The sequence below is a fragment of the Macrosteles quadrilineatus genome, unplaced genomic scaffold (genome assembly GCF_028750875.1).
Source record: "Macrosteles quadrilineatus isolate MER2022 unplaced genomic scaffold, UCM_ALF_1.0 Scaffold_7__1_contigs__length_78375512, whole genome shotgun sequence".
NCBI classification, from domain to species: Eukaryota; Metazoa; Arthropoda; class Insecta; order Hemiptera; family Cicadellidae; genus Macrosteles; species Macrosteles quadrilineatus.
This window is the reverse complement of record NW_026542600.1, coordinates 26,802,207-26,826,475: the sequence shown is the minus strand read 5'-3', so window position 1 is coordinate 26,826,475 and position 24,269 is coordinate 26,802,207. Positions and strand designations below refer to the sequence as shown.

Genomic DNA, 24,269 nt, shown 5'->3' with positions numbered 1-24,269 from the left:
ATTTATTAGGGGAATACACAGTTACAGATTTATCCTAGAGAGTCAGAACCCTCTACATTATCTGTATATCTTGCAGGTATGCCGGCGCCCATGTTAGCAGCAAGTAACTGAAAGTTACCAGTTAGTAATACTGTTTTTATTAGGGGAATACACAGTTACATATTAATCCTAGAGAGTCACAGCCCTCTACACTATCTGTATATGTTGCAGGTATGCCGGCGCCCATGTTAGCAGCAAGTAACTGAAAAGTTACCAGTTAGTAATACTGTTTTTATTAGGGGAATACACAGTTACATATTAATCCTAGAGAGTCACAGCCCTCTACATTATCTGTATATCTTGCAGGTATGCCGGCGCCCATGTTAGCAGTAAGTAACTGAAAAGTTACCAGTTAGTAATACTGTATTTATTAGGGGAACACACAGCTACAGACTTATCCTAGAGAGTCAGAGCCCTCTACATTATCTGTATATGTTGCAGGTATGCCGGCGCCCATGTTAGTAGCAAATATTTGGGAAGTTCCCTGTTAGTAATACTGTATTTATTAGGGGAACACACAGTTACAGACTTATCCTAGAGAGTCAGAGCCCTCTACATTATCTGTATATGTTGCAGGTATGCCGGCGCCCATGCTGGTCCAGCTGGAGCGGGAGATTGACCGCGAGATCGCAGCAGACAAGCGCGATCTGAGGCGAGGGCTGAGTCAGGGAGGTCCAGGCTACGAGTTCGAGGATGACGACGACGAGAGCGACATGAGCGACGCCGAAGACCACTGCCAGTACGGTCCTACCCCGCAGATCGTCACCAATGACCTCAAGAGTCTCGACGAAATGGTCAGTCTTATCTCTTGCATGTCTTTCGAGTCACTAAGATGTTACATTTAGTGGCAACATTGGATTTTGAATTCTAAAGTAGACATCCCATCTATGTGGATCAGCTATGAAAAAGGAGCCTAGTTGAATGAACCACTCAGAATGTACTTCTGTCTACTGTATAAGTTATTTTCATTCTCAGCTATTGTTACTGCGATTTATGTGGCCTAAAAGATGCTATAGTTTGCAAATAAGTTATTCACTTCAGCCTTGTTCAAAAGGTTGGAGTATCCGGGAGAAATCAGAAATTTAAATCAGCGCACTCTTTTGGTGGTTCAATTCAACAAGGTTCATTTTTATCCTAAAACTGGCTACATACGTAAAATGAAAATAGAATATCTAGTTATGTCTATCGTCATAGGTGACACATTGAGTGTGGTGCTACTGCTAAGTTACTGAGGGTATTGGGTGTATTGTGAACTTACTGCTTACTGCTGTTCTTCTCCTCCGCAGTCATCAAGATTGGGGGAGGTGTATTTTTTCCTTTTCTTGTCTTTCTGGTTTATGAGTTTCTGGTTTTATTTTCTTCTGTTGTATGTGTGTTCATACAGGAAATAGTTTAAGCTGTAGTAGAGACGTTCGAGGAGATTTTCAGTTGAGTAGAGCATTTTTTTGTGTCTTGAATATTTTTAAGACTGTTTGGTAGTAGATTGTATAATTTTTTCTCTCTATACGTTGGGATTTTTGCAGTTCTTTCTAGTCTATGCTGTGGTAAATTTAGGTAATTTTTCCTTCTGGTATTTTAGTTATGGGTTTCAGTTCGTTTGATAGAATCAAATTTAATTGCTTGGGTTACTACTTCAACTAGGTACAAGAATGTTAATGTGAGAATCTTTAAAAGAATGGTTTGTAATGTTCTTGATATTGGAGATTGCTTATTTCTGTGTTACAAAAATTCAAAATTGATTGGAAAAGGTTTGTACTTGCTGCGTCCGAGGCATGTGTCGATAAGTGCATGGTATACTTGCAATATGCATGTATTGCTTGCTTAGTTGTCTCAGACTTCGGTGTGAGAGTGACGGGTTCAATCCCCGGCTTATTAAAAAAGGAAAATTGAAGTAAATCTTAATAAGTCTCTAACGAATACAGTATGCAAATCCATGAGCCCAATTATCTTTCAACAGGAACACAGCCTATCTTTTTTGTAAAGAGTCGCTCACTACTGCGAGATTTACATTTTTACAAACTGTTCAGAGCGTTTGCAAAGATAGTTACGAGGGGTTGTTTCTGATTGCATTTCCTAATAGTTTGACTTTTGGAGTATGATGTTGTACATGATTTTTAAATTTGTAGAGAATAAGTAAACATTTTCGCGTTAAGGAATATACCAAGAACGCAATCACACTCTAGGAACCTGTTTAAGTTATAATAAAATATTTTATCTTAAAATATAACAGTTATTTTTATTTTTGAAATAAATGTTTAACACATTTAAGTTTTCTTTAATTGCATCTAGGCATTAAAGATGGCGTCCTTTTCAATAGGGGATCTTCATTTTAATCTATGTTGAATATCACCGTTGGAAACAAAATTCCCACGAAACTTTGCACTTTGACGGCAAGACAGGCATATATTGGAGCTTTAGAAGAGTTTTTATAGAGGAGAGGAGGCCATGTGATATTGATTCCTCTTTCTCAAGATTTGCAACATCTAAAAGCATTACAAAATTGTTTCTTTCCCTTCTCCTCCATTTGGACCTCTGCTATTAATAATTATGCACTACAGTTTCCTAACAATTTTGTATTGATTTTCCTATTTGGTCTTCAATCTCAGCGAAATAAGCTATCTGAAGTTCAAGTAAAGTTCATTGTTGCTCAAGTTTTGATATAGTCTTATCATTTCAAATGTAATTTGTAGTGCAATAGCGTTAGAGATTGAGAGTGTTTAGCGTTAGGGTCTAACCATCATTTCAGTTAGGGCCAATAAATTTCAATTAAGATGTGGCCCACTACACCATGACGCTACTGTTGGCTTTAGAAACTGCTGTGTACAAACAAAATGTTCATCCCTCATGACTTTTTGAAGAACTTTGTTTAGAAAAAGTTTGTGTTTCTTTGTGTTTCAAAATTTAAGCTTTTTATACGGAACCATCTAAAAGATGTTAAAATAAAATGGTACTATTCCATTCAAATACATATATATATAAATAAATATATATAAAGTTAGTATCATGGAGTTGTCCAAAGGATTAAGCCATAATTCTCTAATGACCTTGGGATGGATCTTAACATTTTTGTCGTCCTTTATTTTGGAGTATAATTATGTTTGTTAACAGTATAGAAAGTCTCTAAGTCCTGTGCTTGTGACGTAATATATCAAAGCGTTAGACGACATATAATTCTGAAATGTTGAATCGTGATTAAAACATCCGAATAAAATTAAATGGGTAGTAGGTATCCACGAATAAAATCCATGCATTTGACAATATAATGCCCATCGTCGCACTGATTCACTCTCTAAAACTTACTAAATTCAAAGTCGAACAAAACTAGGTTGTTGTAACTCCAAATATGTATAATTACTATTTTGTTGGTGTGACGAACATAATAATACTTCATGTCAGAAATTTTCCTAGTGACATTCAACTCATGAGGTTGTAGTCTACGTAGAATTAAGCACGCTATAAATTAGTTATGACAAATCTGACACAAGACTAGTCATGTTGAACGCTAAGAACATGTTGGAGGCTAAGTTAGCTACATGGTCTGGAAATACATGTTAGTTATGTTTAAGATTTGCAGTCCGGAACTAGAGTATCCTGCACCCCCCAGATTGTCCACCAGGATCGTCGAAAGTATCAGCAAAAAACTAAAACACGAGAGAGCGCGTGGTGCAAGCGTTTGATATAGATTACTTGCGTATAAAAACGGGTTTCTTACGGTTCCGATAAGGTGATATTCTATTTTTCACCGCGGCAGGTAAAAATGAGAAAGTCAGCTTTGCCTCACGGCCGATCTAGTCATTGTCCAAGCCGAGCGCCTTGTAGGCCATCTACTGCTCAGATTTCAATCGGGCATTGAGGCTGTCGGAGGGGAGTGTTATATGATAGGCTCTGCCACATCACTTTAAACCCCACCTCTACAAGGAACTTGATTACATCAGGTAACTATGTGTTTTTATCTGGAATCGATACGAGTTTTTATTGGCTGTTGGAACTGGCTTTCCGTGACTAAAAACCTAGCATAATGCGTGAAAACACTGATTTGTCAAGCTTGAAAAATAATGTGACTGTGAAAGTAAAACATCTTGTTCGCTGAAACTTAACTTACAAAGTTCCCTCTAAGTTAAATGTGTAAATAAACCTGGTACTTAATAATTGATTCGGAAAAATGTGTATTACGTAGAAGCTCAAGTGGGTATGGTACAGGCCATCTGAGAACTCCTTGACATGTCAGAATAAAGTATTCTAAGATATACATCATTGGATCATTGGATGTATGCGAATCTAGCTTCTCCTTAGTGAGTAGGGTGTTACTAAGAACAATCTAGCATTCCGTGACGTATGAAAGGTACAAGGATCTACTTTGCACCCATTTACTTATGGAGAATATAAGGACCTACTTAACACCCATTGACGCATGAAGGGTATCATGATCTACTTAGCACCCATTTACGTATGAAGAGTATAAGGATCTACTTAGCACCCATTCACTTATGAAGAATATAATGACCTACTTAACACCCATTGACGCATGAAGGGTATCATGATCTACTTAGCACCCCTTTGCGTATGAAGAGTATAAGGATCTACTTAGCACCCATTGACTTGTGAAGAATATAATGACCTACTTAACACCCATTGACGCATGTAGGGTATTATGATCTACTTAGCACCCCTTTGCATATGAAGAGTATAGTATAAGGATCTACTTAGCACCTATTGGCGTATGAAGGGTATAAGGATCTACTTAACACCCATTGACGCATGTAGGGTATTATGATCTACTTAGCATCCCTTTGCATATGAAGAGTATCGTATAAGGATCTACTTAGCACCTATTGGCGTATGAAGGGTATAAGGATCTACTTAGCACCCATTAACTTATGAAGAATATAAGGACCTACTTAAAACCCATTGATGGATGAAGGGAATAAGGATCTACTTAGCACCCCTTAACGTAAGAACGGTATAAAAACATAACAAGAATCGTCTTGACGCATGGACGGTGTGAGGTCATTGACGAATGAAGAGTATAAGGAGCTACTTGGCACCTTGCAGATTAAGCGATCAAAAGATCAAATTTGTACATTAAAGGTTCAAGAACCTAATAGAAAGCAAGCAACTATCTTGCATGCTATTTGCCTTCTAGAAATACACGATATTTTATCGATTCTAATTGGCGAATCAGCAGTATGGCCATTTACTAAGTAACTACCAAGTACTCCTTCCTACCTTCTGAGTAAACAAATTTACTGTGAGTGTATGGGTAGTTTTAAAATGAACAAAGATAAACTAAACTCACCATTCCCATCGTGTGTTAGGGATACAGTGACTTACCCACCACGTCTTTGGTGTACAAGTGATATACGGGTTCTTCTTATTTTATATAGTTTTACGGCATGTTTTGGTTCAAATTAATATTATTTTGCCCCGTGGTTACCTAAAGCACTAATTTGTTATCATATAAGTCTACCACTTGTTTCTGGTTTTATATTTGTTGCTTTCATTTATTTGAAGCACATTCAAGTCAACATTTACTTCCATTTGATTTTATCACTTTACTGAATATTAATCATTGCTGTTAAAGTATTTTTTCATTGTAAGCAACATTTTGTAAACACATTTGATATTGTAGGTTTTGTGGGTGTTACTAGAATGTTTTATAGTTTATAGCATTGCATCATTATCTAAACGATACCCTAACTGTGTTCCTTGTCCTACGTAGTGTAATGGGTTTCGGCTAAGATACGTCGGGCTTTCTCCACTACCGCCCTCGGTCGATTGCTTGATAATGCCTCAGACTACAAGTGTGTGGTTATGTAAGAGCCTCGCATTCGAAACTGTGACGCAAGGTTTAATAATTTTGACTACGTCGTATTAAGGAAGAGCTCTAACTGTTCGTGGTTTGTTGGGGAAATAGAGCTTGTGAAATCCATGGATGGTGTCTCCACCTTACCACCTGTTACTGTCTCCAGTCGGTTCCTTGGTTGACGTTGAATACCTTTACAAGATAATCTAACTAGTTTCTATATAGGCTCTATAGTGTCATCTGATTTTCCAGCATTTCTATTCCTCTTCCTCTCAAGATGATTTGCTCCTTCTATATAGATTACAGTTTAATCTTGACCCATGAGCAGAAAGGAATGACTTTTTTAACCCCTGAAGATGCCACACAAGCTAGCGAAATGTATAGGGTATCACAAACATGTTAATTACTCAAGAACACGGGCAACATCGACAAATGTAATTTGATAGAGAGAATTGAGTATTTTCTTGGTCTCCTAGATGGAAGAGTTGTCATCTAAAGATTTTAAGAACAGCCGTGCATATAAATACACAGTCCTCTCTAGTGAAGCGATATTTTCCTTTGGGATTAAGATACCTTTCTCTCTAAAGAACCAGTGAAGCCTAGAAGCTGCTTAGGTTTGGTGCGGATCTTCCTAAAGATAGAGCGCTTACTATATACTTTCACATCCATGTAATGATTTTGTGTGGAAGGTACTCGAGCCTGTATGGTACTCACTTCCTCATCTTGTCACAGTTATTAGCTAATATTCTCGTAAATTAAATACATAGTGTAACTAACTTTGTACATCATAATACTAGCTGACTTTAAGAAGTCAAACGTTACAAAATTGTGAACGAAAATTAATAATGTCAGCAACGAGTAAACTCTCAAGTGTTTTTCATGTAATGTAGAATTTATCTATGGAGGGAGGTACAACTATATATATAACCCTTATCAGGGCAGTTTATTATTATATAAGTAAAGTTAATGATACACAACAGGTTATTCTTATAAACAAGTTACTTTCAGTAACATTAATTTACTAGATGATTTTTATGAATTGGCGTTCGGTATTTTTGTTTGCATTAAGCTGCAGAGTTAACTTGTGAATATTAGGTCCCTGAGGTGATACGTGGTTATTAGTAAGTGAAACGTTTATTTTTTTTACCTACTTCCGTTTTTTTAAAGTAGCCGTTTCAGTTCGGTTCTTAGGATTGAAAGGTTTCTCTTAACAACACGGGTAACGGACCAATGAGGTTCAATGATTGAGAGAGAAGAAGTAAAATTGTCATTATTCGAACTTCAACTAATCAGCTGTTCAGGCCAATTTAATTGTTGAGTAGTGCAATTAGTGTTTTGCACAATGTTTCGTTGCATCACTGTCAGTGGCAATGAGAGGTTATAAACGAAAACATAACCTCTCTTAGAAGTTATTAGTAGTGATTTTTAGTAATTAAAACACTGTCGTAGGTAAAGTAGTGTACGCAACTCGCGTAGATAGTGTTAATGACACTCGTAGAGGTTTTTAAGGCACTCTCCAAGGCTCGTACCTTTAATTCTCTACTCGTGTCGTTAAAACTATCTTTACGCAATTGTTGCGTAAACTACCATAAGATCTTTTCATTGTGTAGCTGAGTAAAAGTTAAAATCAATGGGTTGCTATGGGTACATTAAGTCTGAGCATTTTCATCTACTACAATTTTGATACCTCAAGAAGCTGTACTCGATTTTAGAATTTAAAAATATGTTTTATTGAAACTTTATTCTAAATATATTACAGTTGTGGTGTAACAAAAACTCTTTTGTATAATGTCTGTTAACTTCACCTCAAGATACCCTACTCGATTTCGAGAGACAGACACATTATAATATTTGAGCTGTGTTTTAATATGTTACGGCCCCATTGTCGTGATCTACAATTTAGATAACCAGTTTATACGTTTACGGATGGTATTTATGCTAGATTTTGACAAAACATTTGACTTTAGCCGATACGGAAACTATCCAGGTTTCCGAGACAGCGGGATGTTCCACGTAGGTGGGGTTGGGCTGTAAGAGCCCGTATCGATCTCGTCCGCCTCGCTCTTTAATATCATGATTTTCAGTAGATTTAACAAAATAAATTGTATTTAACTATTTTTTGTTACGTGAGTATGCTATGTTGTTGCACGAACACAACATATTTGATTCTAAAACTTTTACTGTCTAACTTGAATGTAAAGTGGATTTTTTAACTAACACTCCACAAAACTGCAACTTTGCTAACAATATAAATCGGTTTGTAAACTTTGAAATGAACTAAACTTTGATAAACGGAGTTTTTGACGTTGAGTTTTAGTTTGCAAGCAATCTTCCCAATGATCCTGTATAACCCGGACCTAGGTCAAGCCGATGTTCTTATAGTCGTGTGATTTGTTTATGTTCATGAATAATCATTGTCTCTCAACGCACTGATTACTCTGTCAATATACAGGGTGTCCCGGAACTCTCTACCAATATTTTAGGGCATTGCTCCTGGGTAAGAAACGTACCTAAATATCATATTTAAACTGTCCGGAAGTCCTTAGTTACTCACACAGCCGCCATTTTTTTTTTTTTTGTTATTAATTTTTTTCTAAAGAATGGTTAAACATACGAAATGGAAACTTTGCACAAACATTTATGACAACTAGACAAAGCTACCAAAAAATTATCACGATTTTTCAAATTCATAAAACAAAATGGCGGCCATTTAAAATTTTTGTAAAATCAATGGTTATTGAGGTATTTAAGAAAGAAAATTTTAAATGGCCGCCATTTTGTTTTATGAATTTGAAAAATCTTCATAATTTTTTTGTAGCTTTTTCTCGTTGTCATAAATGTTCGTGCAAAGTTTCCATTTCGTATGTTTAACCATTCTTTAGAAAAAAATTAATAACGGAAAAAAACAAAATGGCGGCTGTGTGAGTAACTAAGGACTTCCGGACAATTTAAATATGATATTTAGGTACGTTTCTTACCCAGGATCAATGCCCTAAAATATTGGTAGAGAGTTCCGGGACACCCTGTATTTATGTGTGTATTATTACATAAACCTGTCAATGAAATTTACTTTCCTAAAATGCAGCATTACGATGTTTATGCATCATTACGAAATGTAGAAATTCAAAAATTTTATCAACGATGGATTCTTGACCGATCACTTTTTAATAACACCTTGGAGTGATTAACAATATCACGACAGTTTATTTTGAAAAACTAAATGTTATGTTCTGATGGGTATTTGAAATAAAAAAATGCCTATAATATAATATAACAGTTTCTAGTTACAATGACAATTATAACCAATAAAATAGTATTGATAAACTTAATGGGATAACTTTACTTTAAAAGTCATTCCCTACGTGTAATAACATTATGTAATAGAGATCCAAGAACAATTGTATTTTTTTTACCATGAGGCCAAAAGAGATATGTATAAGTGAACCCACTGATAGTGATTTAGGGTTTGGTTTTCAGACGCACATTGATCAAAATACTAAATAATTCTCTTGAGAGACAAGCTACTCGTATCTTTGGTCCTTTGAAACGTAAAGCTCTTGTTAACGTGTTTAAGGCACAGTTGATCAAACTCTCCTGATCGGTGACATTTACTGAGTTGAGATCAAACTAAAGAAACGTCCTATATCGTGTCGTCATTATTAATTTCAAAACTAAGACCGTTGGAGTCAGATTATTTTTCGTGTGGAATAAATTGGTTGACTGTCAGGAGAGTTAGAAATAATTTGAAATAAATATTCTTAATTGGAAAACCCTTTTTACTGAGGTAAACGATGGTAATCCCTCGTATAATGTGATCAACATTTAGTTAATTTTGTTTTCATAGTTTCGTTTACTATCTTACTTTTATTACAAACTTGTTATTGTACTAAGAAAATACCCCGCCACAGCAAACCTGCAATCTAAGCGAATTTCTATTTGCCTGATTACATTTTCAGTTAAATATCTCCTTTAAAATGTCATATTTATTCAAGGTAGGTATAAAATAAATAAATTTTCCAAATTTGATCAAAATATGTTCATAAACAAAGCAAACTACAACATTTTACTTATTTCCCATAAAAATAAAAATAATAGAGGCATATTAAATTTGTCGTTTTTTTTTATTTTCTCCTTAAACATTAGGTCCATGAAAACGCTTCAATATACTACATTATTGGTTTTCTTAAGTCGTAATAGTAAATACAGGCTTAGAAGTCGGGACCACGTAAGTTTGCAGTTGGTGGCAGCCAATCACAAGACAAAGCTAGTGCGACGTTGCCACATCGCCCGTTGACAACACTAATTAAAATATACTAAGCAATATTTTCAAATCAGCTGGAATTATTAGATTTGGCAACACCGCACGGTTCTCATTTGTTCATTCAAAACCATATGGTAAATAGGTTCCTCCCTCAACTGCAAACTTACGTGGTCCCGACTTTACACATTTATACCAAATTTCATCCACATGGGATTTGAGTTATCATGTTAGCAGACAAAACTAAAAACGAAAAAGTAAATCGGTCCCGGGTCCAGGTCTTGCCGTGAGACCTACGGTAAAAGCTTATTACACATATGGGAAATTCGTTAAAATAAGCCAAAGTTTAGTTATTATCTCTGCCTTGAAAACGTACAATGAAAGATTTTTTTGAATGAAGACCAAAACAAATCCATCGTGGAGTTCATCGTTCATTTTTACGTAATAGAATTTAATGACAAGTAATTAAAAACGAAGGCCAGTGCATTTAGTATTTACTAAACAGGGCACTTACATTTGGAAATTGGCCCACGCCTTTCTTAATTAATATCTTTGACCACTTCATTTTGGTTCTTTATTGACAAACTTAGGCTAACTAAAGACAGTTGTAGGCCTATATTACCCCCATGAGTCGATGAGTGCGGCTAAGTAAACTTAGTGCAAGGTTCCTATACCTTTCTACTACAAGGTTCCTCTTTTCTGCGTTCTTACAGGTAGTAGTTTGTATTCACTCGTCTAGCACTTAAAGAACGCAGGCAACAAATAAACGTAATTATTATAATTCGTGTCCATGTAACTGATATAAAACCAATATCCCACCAATTCCTTAATGGGGTTTAGTAATACTGTAAAGCCTTGGCACCGTAGCCCACCTTTAGCTATAGGTACATATATCTAGAAAAAAGTGCATGTTTCATAGGCAAGCTCTGAAGCCATAAAATAATGGGGAGGGGTATTTGTCACTTCTTAATTTACTAGGAACCAAAACTAAATACTTGGTTATAGTTACTAGTTATAGTCGATACCAGTTATAGTCATACGTCATATTGATTAAACTCAATTCCATTAAATTTGATTTATCATCTGTTACAAAACATTATAGCATATTCTGCTTAGCTTCTACGTTTCATTATTTTCTTTCTCACCTCTTCCTATCAGTGGTTTAAAAATATGTTATTAATTTGACCTAATGCGGCAAAATATTTATTTAGTTAGGCCTATAAAATCATTAACAAGCTTACCAGTTTACTAACATCACCAATAAAACGATTGGTAATAAAATATTGAACTATTTTGTGAAGGTAAAATTAAAATTAACCACTATTTTGTTAGTATAGTCATGGTTAAAGCATCGACTAAAAGTCCGTTACTAAGATTACTTGGCAGTTTTATGAATTTTAGATGGATTGATAAGATCGACGAAATAAACAATCCTGGTTAAAGAATCAAACTATTTGCTACCATTTGCAAAGACTTTCTCATTTACAAAGGTAATCTTTGAGATTTTTATAGAGAATACGCCTCAAACTGGTTTGTATTTAGTGTAATTAAAGTATTGAATGTAGTTATCATTGGGAGGGTTGTTCAGTGTGACTGTGGCACTTTTCTGCACGTTTGCTATCACCATGTGTAGTACCGTAGTAGGTGGGTTGTCGGGCCGGGGAGCCTTGGCCTTACTAGGTGCAGTGGCAGTGGCAATGTAGACAATCGATATCACCAGCCTGTCCCGTCCCCGCCCAATAGCTGCATTGCTCTTCGGAACTTCCACATTTAACCGAATTATCCCATCTAATTGCTTGAAATCGACCGTTAGTATGTAATCTGAGTCATTATCGACTCCCAAAACATCATTGAAATATATCAGTAGCAGAAATTATCGTTATTTTGTGTATAACACTTCGAACATCTGTAATATTAACGCTATCTTAGTTTATAGTGAATAGTTTAAATAAATATCCACAACCAAAACATTATTTAAGTACAGCGTTAATTTACCAGAATTTAAGTATTGACTTATATAGATCATAAAGATATGACTGTAATGTGTTAATAAACGTTCTTCTGTCTTAAATCCGCCGTTTATCCTTGAATTTAAATACATGAATTTTGTATCACCAGCTTTAAATTAAAGAAACATATAACCATCGAACAAGACATGCTAAATTTAAGTTAATTTATCTGGATTAAATCTTTGACTATTAATATAACTAGAGATTCCATCCCCATGTTAAATTTTTAGCCAGGGTTTTATCAAAATTGTCGTAGTTGATGTGAGCCACCTACAGATTGCGCTGATCTAAATTACTAAATTCACACACTTTTGTACTAAGTACACAGACTTTTTTACCAAGTCAAACTTAGGAAATGATTTATGGTGAGCTATAGCAACTGTTATAACCTATCAACCTTGTCAGCAACAAAAGATACGGTATAACCATAGATAAAAGGGTGACTACTCCTTTTATCTATGGTATAACACAGAATTTTAGACACTAGCGCATTCTGTGACTCGCTCACACAACTACGTTCTTTTTTAGTAAAAAATTTGTGACATCTGGTCCAATAGTCAATGATTAAATTATAAAACGGTTGATCATACAATGTGAGTGGTATTTACTTTCGACACATTAACGTGATCTTAGACGTCAATATCCTCTTCACTTAAACATCATTATGACAATTAGTATCAATATACCAGAAATAAACACTCTATTGTGTATAATATAATCAAACATTTTCAAATTTAAATTTAAAATCTACCTAAATTGTTATATTTCAATCATCATCGTATCTTTCATTTAACTCTATGGCTACAACTTGTTGTATGGGTACAATCATTCTGTTATTAGTTTCTTCGATTATAGCATCTTCCACACATAGCACATATACTTTAATTAGTAATATGGCATTTTTATTCAACAGTTAAGATGTTTAGAAAACGAGGGTTGGGAAACCTTTTTAACCAACTCAAATATATTTCAGAGAAATCTCCCAATTTTTGATTGTTATTAAATATTAATCTAAAATTACTCAGAGATGGTTAAAGTTATCATATTTTTTTTATTTTTAAATAAATATCGAAAATATTTTTAAGCTCGATGCATATACAACTCCACAACACCGTTTAGAATGATAACTTACAAGTAAGGACTCTGTGACCTTTCGATGGAATGTTTTGGCTGTTAAAGAGTATCAACTATTGACTGATTAGATAATTTTAACTTTTTTTAACTAAGTGTTTTAAAAATGTTGTTCATTACTATAACTATTAGTGAAGCGAACCCTCAAAGATTTCCCAAAAAGTTAGCCAACCCTGAATTGGGTTTAATCACTTTTCGAGTGTCGATTGTAAAGTGTTATGTTCACAACTTTTTTTAGCGTTTTTAGCGTTATCAGTAAAAATTAGGGTGTTGAGGTAGTATTGAAAATACGATATATGATTGAGACCGAATATTTGAGTCACAAGGCTCGAATGACGTTGAACAATGATTGTTGGTTATTCATCTTCGAGTCATTAAATCAACACGATACCACCTTTATGATATGTGTTGTATACATTTATATTATTTATTTATATACATATCCTACATTGTTTTACTAAGGTTTTTCAAACAACGAAAAAGTATAATGGTCACCATACCGTACAGGAGTTAATATTTGGTAGAATACACGCTGTGATATGTTGAGACAGCTGTTAGCTCGTGGGATGGATGTATTTAAAATGTATAATTACTATCATGTTAAGGTAAGATCAAGACAGCATAGAACATTATTAATCATTGTGTGTATACACGTTAGGATTGTGTATTTGCGTGTAAGTGTCATGGATCCAAAGTCGTCGAATGTTGAGCTTTAACTTTTAAGAGAAACAGAGTCGAGCCGAAGATCAAACTTTAAATGTGAAGATGAACGATGAGTGTAGTATCGACTGTCAAGCTTTGTGTGTTGAATGTTGAGTTTTGAGTGTAGACTGTTGAGTGTTGCTTATCAACTGTTGAGTGTTAGACTGTTGAATGTTGAGTACTGACTTTTGAGTGTTGAGAATAGACTGTTGAGTGTTTCTTATCGACTGTTGAATGTTGAGTGTAGACTGTTGAGTGTTGAGTATAGACTGTTGAATGTTGAGTACAGACTGTTGAGTGTTGAGAATAGACTGTTGAGTGTTGCTTATCGACTGTTGAATGTTGAGTGTAGACTGTTGAGTGTCGCTTACCAACTGTTGAGTGTTGAGAATAGACTGTTGAGTGTTGCTTATTGACTATTGAATGTTGAGTATAGACTGTTGAGTGTTGAGTATAGACTGTTGAGTGTTGAGTGTTGATTGTCGAGTGCCGAGAGTCGACTCAACATTAGATCATTAGCCCAACAACAAGACTATTAGCGAGGTCGTGACTCCACTGGTAACAATCGCTGGTTATGTTTATTTAACACTCCGTATGTGGCATTATGATTGAATCATCATCGCTTGTATATGGTGCAGCCAGTCGTAATGATTGAGACCCTGCTATTCTCTTCTCGCTGTCAGCTGTTAAATATTCATCGTTATTCTTTCTCTCTTCCTGTTGCTGAGATTGGTGCTTGTTATTCTCGTCTTGCCAGTAGACCGTATACCGTATACATCAACATCATGGTGTGGTTCACCTTCGCTTATGTTTCAACATTCCTAACAAGTTTATGGCTTACTTCACTGAGATGTAGTTTGTTACAGACGTTATGTTGATGTTGCCAACGGCAACGAATGGGATTTGTGTTAGTCTTTTATAAAAAAAAAGCTGAGTTTCGCGGATATATTTATTTATATTTTCAACTTATACAGGTTGACGCCATCCTCCTTCTTTCTACTGATTGAGGTGATTACGACGCCGACCCAGGGGATGAGAACACAATAGTTTAATAGAAATACCCCCGCCACAGCAAACCTGCAGACTAAGCGAATTCCCATTTACCTGGCTGGATTTCTACTAAAATATTCCCTAAAATATTTCTAAAACTTTCAGATTTATGACCTATTTAAATAACATAAATTTTATTAGTACTTAAGTTTGCTGCTACAGGGAAGGTATTGAGGTATGTTTATTTATTTATTTATTTTTATTTTTTTATTGAAATGTTGATAGCTTAGTATGGAATAAACAAAATTGACAAATTTGATTAAAATAATATATCCATAAACAAGCAAGCAACAACAGTTTATTTATTCTCCATAAGAATAACATGGAAATTTTAAATATAAAATTTTTTGAATTATCTCCGTAACGGTTAGGCATACAAAAACTCTTAGATTATATAAAATTATTAATTTTTGTAAGCTCCACGAAATGGTTTGGAAAGAAATTGTGAAATTTTATGTTTTTAGAGTCAAAAATGGGAAAACCACATGTTTACCCCATAAAACCACCCAAAACCCCCCATATATGAATTTGAACTGGGAGTGTTTTTGGCCTATGGGGACCTCAAAACGAAAAAGTAAATCGGTCCCGGGTGTAGGTCTTACCATGAGACCTACGGTAATAGCTTATTCCCTGTATGGGAAATTCGCTAAAAATAGAGCATCATTATAGTTGTATACACCCACTGTAATGTTGAATAGACAATCATTATTAATGCAAACAGTATAGCTTTAAAAACAAAAGTGCAAACCTTAGTTATTAGTTAAGGTTTAGTAATTTTACTTTAAAGTGCAAATTACCCTCTTTGGCAAATGCTAACTCGAATTAATCTATTTCGTTACTGTAGCAGCAAAAAACCTCGAGCTTAACTTGTTTTTTCTTCTATTTTCGGTGGTCACAATTTGTCTTTGTCTCTAGAGTCGTATTAGTCGTAGAACCCCCACATACAACCGCAGATACATCACAGTGTCTGGTTATGTATGTGTTTCTTCCAATGTATCAAGGTGCAGACCATGAGATTCTGGCCTAGGCCTAATGTTCATTGATCTTATTACTCACACGTGTACTATCATTACAGAATAATGACACAACCGGGAGTCACCGGAATAGGTTTTCAATGTAGCAGACTTTTGGTGGGGGGATTTATGCAGGGGAATGTTTGTCGAGGTTAAAAAATAATGGCAAAAACGGTGGTCAACGTAAAAGGTTTTATGTGCAGCATAATTTCAGTCTGTGTCATACAGTGATGGTACAACCGTTGGTCAGTGAAACTAATTTCGTGAGTAACAGAATTTCAGTCGTGGTCAAAACGGCAAGTGTTTCACGTAGCGACAAAACGTAAAACATCTGTTATCGGACAGCTTTCCTTCATCTTTTTTCCACCGACCGACATACCAGAGTAGTAGAAGAAATAGCAATCAAAGTAACCCGAGTCTACTGCGGTGCGGACACCTCTAGACCGCAACAGAAGCACCGCGCCGGCGAGTGTTAAATGGCGTGACAAACCACGACTTGTGTTTTGCGATGTTAACGCTCTCCCCCCTTATCTCCCATCATTCTCTCTTCCCTCCATTCTCTGTCAGACTTTGTCTCCGATTTCTTTCCAGATAGCTCGTCCGTTATAAAGTATACCTTAGCATATTCCTCGCACGCAAAAACTGCGTACATACATTTACAGTTTTATCTCGCCCTACCTCCATATTTAGATTGTAGACAACCTGCATATGAATTGTTTAATAGAAGCAGAACAGTTAAAATGTGTTGAAATAGGACGTTATCATTCAGGGATTTATTGTTATTGGGGCTTTTGACATTATTATAAGAACAACTCTGCATATTTTTCTTGTGGTATATCGACTTCTTCAGGTTGATACAACTCTGTTAACATTCCAGGTTCGAGACTTGGTGGAGAAGTGCCGCTGCCCCACCCAGTTCCCTATGATACGAGTATCTGAGGGTAAATATCGCATCGGAGACACCAAGGTCCTCATATTTGTCAGGGTGAGTGCCTCTTTCACAATGTGTTTTAAATTCACAAGTGTTTAGCTTTCACGAAAGCATTGGTACAGTTTTAGTCCGATATTTTTTAATATAATTTATTCATTGCTGTTACATCACGATTGAATACTTTTCATTACTATCACTCAACTGATAAAGAACTTTATGTGTTTTCAAGGACGCAAGTAATTGAAAAATGCTTGATATGGATATACACATTTGCACTTCTGTCACATACCACCACATTTTTACCTGAGGTTGTTATTTTTTCCGTCATTTAGAAGAATCAAGTATATTGCATGCAACCCAACGATCTATCAATTTGCGTAAAACACCTTCAATGGAACGATTTTCTACAACCAATGCATATTTTTGTGACGTGGCGAACGAACTTCTCTTGATATTTACGAGGAACCGTGTGATTACGAATTCCGAGATTTTGCGTTGTGCGAATTCACCAGTGTCCATAATCATGCAGAAAGTAATTACTGCTTGTCCTACAATTAGAAGTACTTTCTACCCTCGCCAGTCTACTGCGCGCTTTCTGTATTTATTGATGGGTGCCTACAGTTCTGCGCTTACCAATTACTGTACTCCCACAAGTCTCCTACTTTTACTTCCGGTGGGATCCTCGAAAGTGTTAGCCAGAGCAATACCGTAGTTGGCTGTTCGGTTTGATCAAACTGGTTTGGCTATATTTTGGGAATCACTCGAGAAAAATACCATTAAGAAATTGGGACCCCAGAAATCGCTATAAATCCTATGATAAATAAAACCGTGTACAGTATGATCATTTCCTGCATGGATTGTCATCCCACAATGTGTTTCAATTTTTTATCGAGGATGAAGTGAAAGAACATTTTTTGTTAAATTAAAATTCTTTTAGGCAAAAGTAACACAAATCTCAACGTGGATTTATCAAAAGATTACCCATCACCTGCATTACAAATGTTTGCTGACATTTAAATAACAACGGAAAATCGATCATATTGCAATCTCAACGGGAACGGGCGTTCAGTGAGAACACGTGAATTGAGATGTAACGTTCTGCCTAAACCAGTCGCATAAGCTTTTAGGCATGTTATTTCATAAAATTATAAATTTCCTCACGCATCTTCTGATAGCATGAACATTATTATACTTATCAAGGTAATAAGTAAAACATTCCTGAGAGATAACAAATATATACTTTTTTCCCTTTGTTTTATTATAATACGTCTTTTTAACTTATGCAAAACATATGTTGAAGGTACTACGAAGCCATGTGATGGTGCGAGTTGGAGGTGGTTGGGATACGCTCTCTCATTACTTGGACAAGCACGATCCCTGCCGCTGCAAAACTGGTAATGATCAAACTATTGGATCTACAGTAAAAATACAAATACTTAACCTTATGATTAGAATTTCAATTTAAAACACTACAATTTATCAAAAGAATAGTATAGCTTTTTAATTTAGTTTTCTTAAAATTGTTGAAAGATTATGTGGGTGGTATCCATTCCAATTCGCAATCACATCAAAAAAAACAAAAATATGTTCCGCAATTTCCATTGGGCTGCAGCCAGTACTAATTTCTTATGATACTTTACAAATGGTTTTGGATTACTGCAATTATAATTCAGGGGTAGAGAAGAGTTTAAACGGAATCCATCCCTAACATACCAAACTGGCCGTCGTATATCAGTAAAGTAAATTAGTATATTGATGGTAAAAAACTTCATTTATTTTTAAAAACCTAAATATTAAAGCTAACTAAAATAGACCTGTTTGTTTTTTCCAGCGCACCGCGCTCCAGTATCGGCCAAGATCGTTGGCATGAAGACAGGAATCCCAGGCATAGATATCGCTGGAACGCAGGTGCATTACGAGAGGTGAGTCTAATTCCGGTTAGCCTTTTTTCCTGGGTTATTTTTATGGTCTGTTAAAATCTGATGGTCGGCCTCAGCCGGCGGAAAAATTCTTATTCTACGAAAGTCGAGTTCTTATTCTACGATTTAAGAGTCAATTTCACTTGCTGTGTGATCATTATTGTTTATTTGTTTCGCAGGTCACCTCCTAGAACTCGCAGATCATCGGCTTCAAGTGTAGGAAGCAACAGTGGGGCTGGTAGCATAGCTCCACCTCCACCGGCCATCACCAGGAACCGAAGTCGCTCCCCGAATACTCAGAGAAACGCCACTCTCTCTCCGGGATCCAAAGACCAGGGACGCCGAAGCCGCTCCCCTACCCCTCGTAGAACCCTCACTCCTACACCTATCTCAGATCGGGCTAGGAACAGAAGTAGATCTCCTACTCCGAACTATCGTCTCGCACCCAATCAGCGGAATCGAAGTCCGTCACCAACCCCAAGGCGAGAATTAGCCCCGACTGTAGCATCCAGAAATAGATCAAGGTCACCTACGCCTCGTAAGGAATTAAAACAATCACGACCTTCCACCCCCAACCCACGACGACGATCCAGATCAACCTCACCCAAAGAAGGAGCCAACGCTAGAAAAGTCCCGTTGGAAAACGGGACACACGAAGACTTGAAGGCAGTGGCTGAAAGAGTACGATCGTCCACTCCTCTATCAGATTTTGATTCGATTGAAACGCGCACCGCACGTGTCTGTAACGATGTTGTAGAAAACGTGTGTAACACGAATGGATACGGCTATGCCCTAGACGGTGATGCAACAGTGCAAGCGCTTATTCCTAGCAACAAAGCAGTGGCAAGTCTGGTCACAGATGATGTCCTCAGAGCTACTTTGGAAGACAAGAATTTGGATTCGGCAACTGAGAAGCTTGAAGAAATTGTTGAAAAGAAAACTAAAACAAAATTGGATGACGTTAGTCCTGGAGTTGATGTTTCTCCATGCAACAAAGTTTCAGACAATTTCATCCACCACCCTCAACGCGGATCTTCAGGTAACATCTCAACTTTGGACTCACCACGCCACAGTATCTCGAGGGACTACGAGAGTGGAGTGGACACTTCTCCGGCACAAAGAGTGTCCGATAACTTTGTCAGCTACCATCGCGTGTCCATGTCGGTACCGAGGAGGAGTCCAACACCTGTCAAGGAAATCAAGTCTGGGGTCGACACAACACCTTCTAGACGTATATCAGATAACTTCATTGCTGCCGAGGCTAGCGGACACTCTGGAAAACGCTCGGGTTCAAAATACGGAAGTTCTAGTTGTCTCGACACCATGGGAGCGGACGGCCAGACGAACAACGACAGTGGCTCTGAGGTATCGGACGAGGGATACCGAAGTTTAGGCATCGTCCCTTCCCCACAGTCTTGCAATACACAAGGAGCGAAATCACTGACAGGTTAGTTGATTTTTTACAGTAAATTTGCATCCAAGATCAACTAATGCTTTCTCTTTTTATTGATTTTATGGCATTTTTATGGTACAGAATTTTACCTTACTAATAGGTTCACATGAAAATATACACCTCTCAGTCATAGCTGCTACACTTCTTACACTTTTTAACATGATAAATATTACAGCCTGTCAATTAATTTATTCACGACAAAAGAACTTATGGTAATTTTAATGTTTGCCTCCAGCGTCTCCAGTACGAGTGCCCAGGACGGCACGCAGCAGGTCTGTGGGTGGGACGCAGGAAAACCAGACCCAGAGTCCTCAACAATCACCGTTCCGCCGCAACACTCCCGTCAACCGTTCTGCGAGGGTTTCTGCGTCCACAGCGGCGAGCTCTTCCTCCCGCAACCCCAGCAACACGTGGAATTCTACTGGAGGTCGGTCGGGTAAGAAGACCAGACCCGCTCTCACACAAGACACCTTCTGTCAGCAAGTGGCAGAGATAATGCAGCAATACGCCGCCATGATGCCTAGTCCTCGCAAAGACTCTAAACCCGACTCAGGGATTACTACTCGCATCCCAGCACCCGTGCAAAGGACATAGCTACTGTACTGTGTGATCTTAATGTGATATCTATCTTAGATACTTTTGTGTAGTTGAGATATATCATTAACATCAGGTTGTAATGACGTGACATATTGAGTTCGAGAATGTGTTCCTCGGTGTCCCTAGGAAGGTAACGCGAGAGCTTGTTGCTAGACCACATTTAAGTTTTGACAATAAATTGTACATTCTTGGTCACGATTACTCAAATTGTGCATTTTAATTATCATTGTTGCAATTATTCCGGATCTTCAATTTGATTGAGAACCCCGTTTCGAAATATAGTTTTTAAATTTACCAAATGGCTTAGGTAGTTTATAAAACGGAAATGCTATACCAACGGGCCATATGATAAATACATTCACTTCTGCCATATTCTACATTGAACTGGTAGACTTAACAAAAAATGTCATGTAATTTGTAACTTGATTATGTAGTTGCACACATTCATGTGATAAGCATTTGCAGTTGTTATAATCAGCCTAGAGCTAGGGTCGGATCTATTGTAGTTCGGCCAAATTATTGGACTTAGAATTGGTGTCTTATTTGAGACTTCTTATTGTAGAAGCTATATTTTTTATACAAAGCAACTATCGTGTAGTGTTTTAAGATTGTGGTGATCTTGGGCAAGACTGGTGCTTTTATTTCATTGCCAGTTGACATTAAGTCCTGTTTTAGAATCTATTGACTAAAACGTAGATCTATCAATCATTGTAGTACCACGGTTTGGGAACCCCGTGTAAATTGCCAACGAAAGACATATTTATGACCTCTGAATAATTCTGCCAACTGCTAGTGTTCATAAATGTGTCTTTTGACGAGTAGAATGGCCCAAATGGTGCAAATACTCTGTGTCGTTTAAGAACAGATTACAGTATGTCCAAACGCACAGGTGCAAAAAGATTGACTTATTTGTCAAAATTATATTACATAATTTCCTATTCGTAAAATGGCAGGATTTTTTTTAGTTTGGTTCAAGCGATCCTTTGATTCACGTCTTAGCCTAACAATTTTAATGCATTTTTTATTTTGTTTGACCTGCGTCTGTCATCTCATGCAGATGCATACCTAGAAAAATGCAAGTCACTCTCAACACTTGTTGCTTATAGGCTATAGACAATATAAGCTATTTAATACCTCGTTTTCATCCTTGTCGTAGTTTAATATCGAATAGCAAAAGCGTGTTGATTTTCATCAAATCGAAACACTCGTTTAGTAAGGTAAGTGTTATTCTTAATCTAAGTTATGTTTGTATTTAAAGAATACATAGTAACTAGTCAAAGACAAGATGTCTATAAAATCACTATTTTTCATTACGGTTAAACTCTTTGCATCGTTACTTAATCATTTAACATAATTTTAAGATTAATTAATCGCTCTTTGTATCATTACTAATACATGTAGGTATTTAATTGTGAAGCGTGAGTTGTGTTATATACAATATAGGTGAAAACTCGAGTGTTGTCTTCATAATATTCTCGGTACTTGGAGGTCGCCTCGTATTTTCACTGATAGTTATGCTGTCTAAGGAAATAAAGGTGTACTTTAACCTTACTTAGCTTAACTGAGGCTGACTTTACCTAACCTGAAAAAATCTTCGTGCTATTCAAGTTGCAATTAGGCGATGGTTTTGACCAACAAGTATCGAGTTTGCTTTATATTCCTTAGCTCCACTCGTAACCTGCATATTTGTAAGTCTCTGTGCTACTCTGGAACGTCCGATTTTGTTTAGAAGCTAGATTATGTGAAATCAATACTCAAATAAACTTCACTGTCTCATAAATCCCAATAAATTGTCATGACTATGCGTTATCCATTAAATGTTTACCACATCTGAGTACAGATATACTTCTAGCAGGTGTCATTGTACTTGACTGGTCACATAGTTAAGCCCGTGTCGGACACTGGTAAACCTTCAGTGATGAAGTTCCGCATTCATTTATTCAGTCGCGATCGAGTCTTTGTTTTCCATCACAACTGTAGGTACTTTATTTCTCCCACCAAACCACAAACTTGTTTTAAGTAAATTAAAAAAAATATTTTCCTCGCAATTGATCCGTTTAAACTTAATGTCTTTATCTGCTGTTTCTACCTAATTAAATAAGTCGGGAGTTAACTGCATAAAAGGAGATTTATAATAATGTTACCTTTTGCAAATTTGTTATCTTGTTTAATACATTAAATCTTCTTGTTGCGGATTGTTGTTTATTTCAAATATAAGATATTTTATGCGTCGTTCAAAACTTTATTAACACGCTTAGTTGATTTCTGATAACTAACGTTGGAATTTGTGTGTGTGTTGTTTATGTTATTTACATTTTAAATAACCATGTGTACATAATTTATAAAGGTCTTAATTGATTCCTATGACATTGTTAAACATAATTGAAAATCTCTAATAGGTATACTTTTTTATTATAAAATAGAACGTTTGGTTAGATAAAAAAATGATGGTGTAAAAAAGAATGTCTTAACAGTTGGAAATGTATACACGATCAGAAGTGTAAAACTAAGCTTATTCACAACCATGAAAATGTTTATTACATAGGTTTTCATGTGCAAAATCTGTATTAAATTTTACTAACATATATCTGAGAATAAATAGAGATGAGTACTCCAACTAGTCTTAAGATAGATTCAACTGAATGGAGAAGGCGTTAGAAGCAAGATTACATGTTATTGAAAATCACTATCATAATATTATATAATGAATATTAAGGTACAAATAGATTAGAGGAGTTTTATAAATTTTGTATTCGGCCTTTGATGTAACAGAATAAAAATATAAAGATTATTTTTTATTTTATTAACCTTATTTCCCATCAATGTATAGAACAATTGTGTATCCATTAAGACATGAGTAAATGGATTTTTGTAAATATCGTAAATAAAAACTCCCGAAGACTTTTGCCAGGAGAAAAATACTGTTCTCAGTATTCTTATCATGAGCTTCAATTTGAACTAGGGGGTTAGATTTATCAATAGGGCTTCATCTTTTTCTAAAATAAATGCAATTCAACTTATTTAATTACAGTACTAATAGTTGGCATCAAGTGCCACGTACAAAAGTACAATAACATAATGTAAAAACTTGTAGAAAAACATTTACAAACAAAACAAGAGACACAAAACTATTTTGCAAAGCATGCATGAAAAACACATGTAATACAAGCATGTACTAGCATACACTGGTGCAAGAAAAATATAATATTCTTTGAACAACTAATATTTAACACGCTGTTTTAAGATGACAGTGATTTTGGTAGTAATGTTCGCCTGCACAACTGGTTTAATACCAGAGTTAATCTTCAAGTTTTAAACTAATTTAAGCATATAATTCTCTCAAGGCTAAAAAAATGTGATAGGT

At 36.1% G+C, this 24,269-nt stretch overlaps 1 protein-coding gene across 2 annotated transcripts in view; it reads left to right on the top strand.

The window, feature by feature from the left end:
- LOC128998028 (uncharacterized) overlaps positions 1–23,696 on the top strand; it is a 75,492-nt gene extending 51,796 nt beyond the window's left edge. For both annotated transcript variants that reach the window (XM_054423964.1, XM_054423963.1), the window contains exons 4-9: positions 616–833; positions 16,883–16,990; positions 18,237–18,330; positions 18,768–18,858; positions 19,035–20,302; positions 20,544–23,696. In XM_054423964.1, coding sequence (XP_054279939.1) covers positions 616–833; positions 16,883–16,990; positions 18,237–18,330; positions 18,768–18,858; positions 19,035–20,302; positions 20,544–20,902 — 2,138 coding nt within the window. In that variant the 3' untranslated portion in view covers positions 20,903–23,696. The remainder of the gene's footprint in view (positions 1–615; positions 834–16,882; positions 16,991–18,236; positions 18,331–18,767; positions 18,859–19,034; positions 20,303–20,543) is intronic.
- The last annotated feature ends 573 nt before the right edge of the window (positions 23,697–24,269 follow it).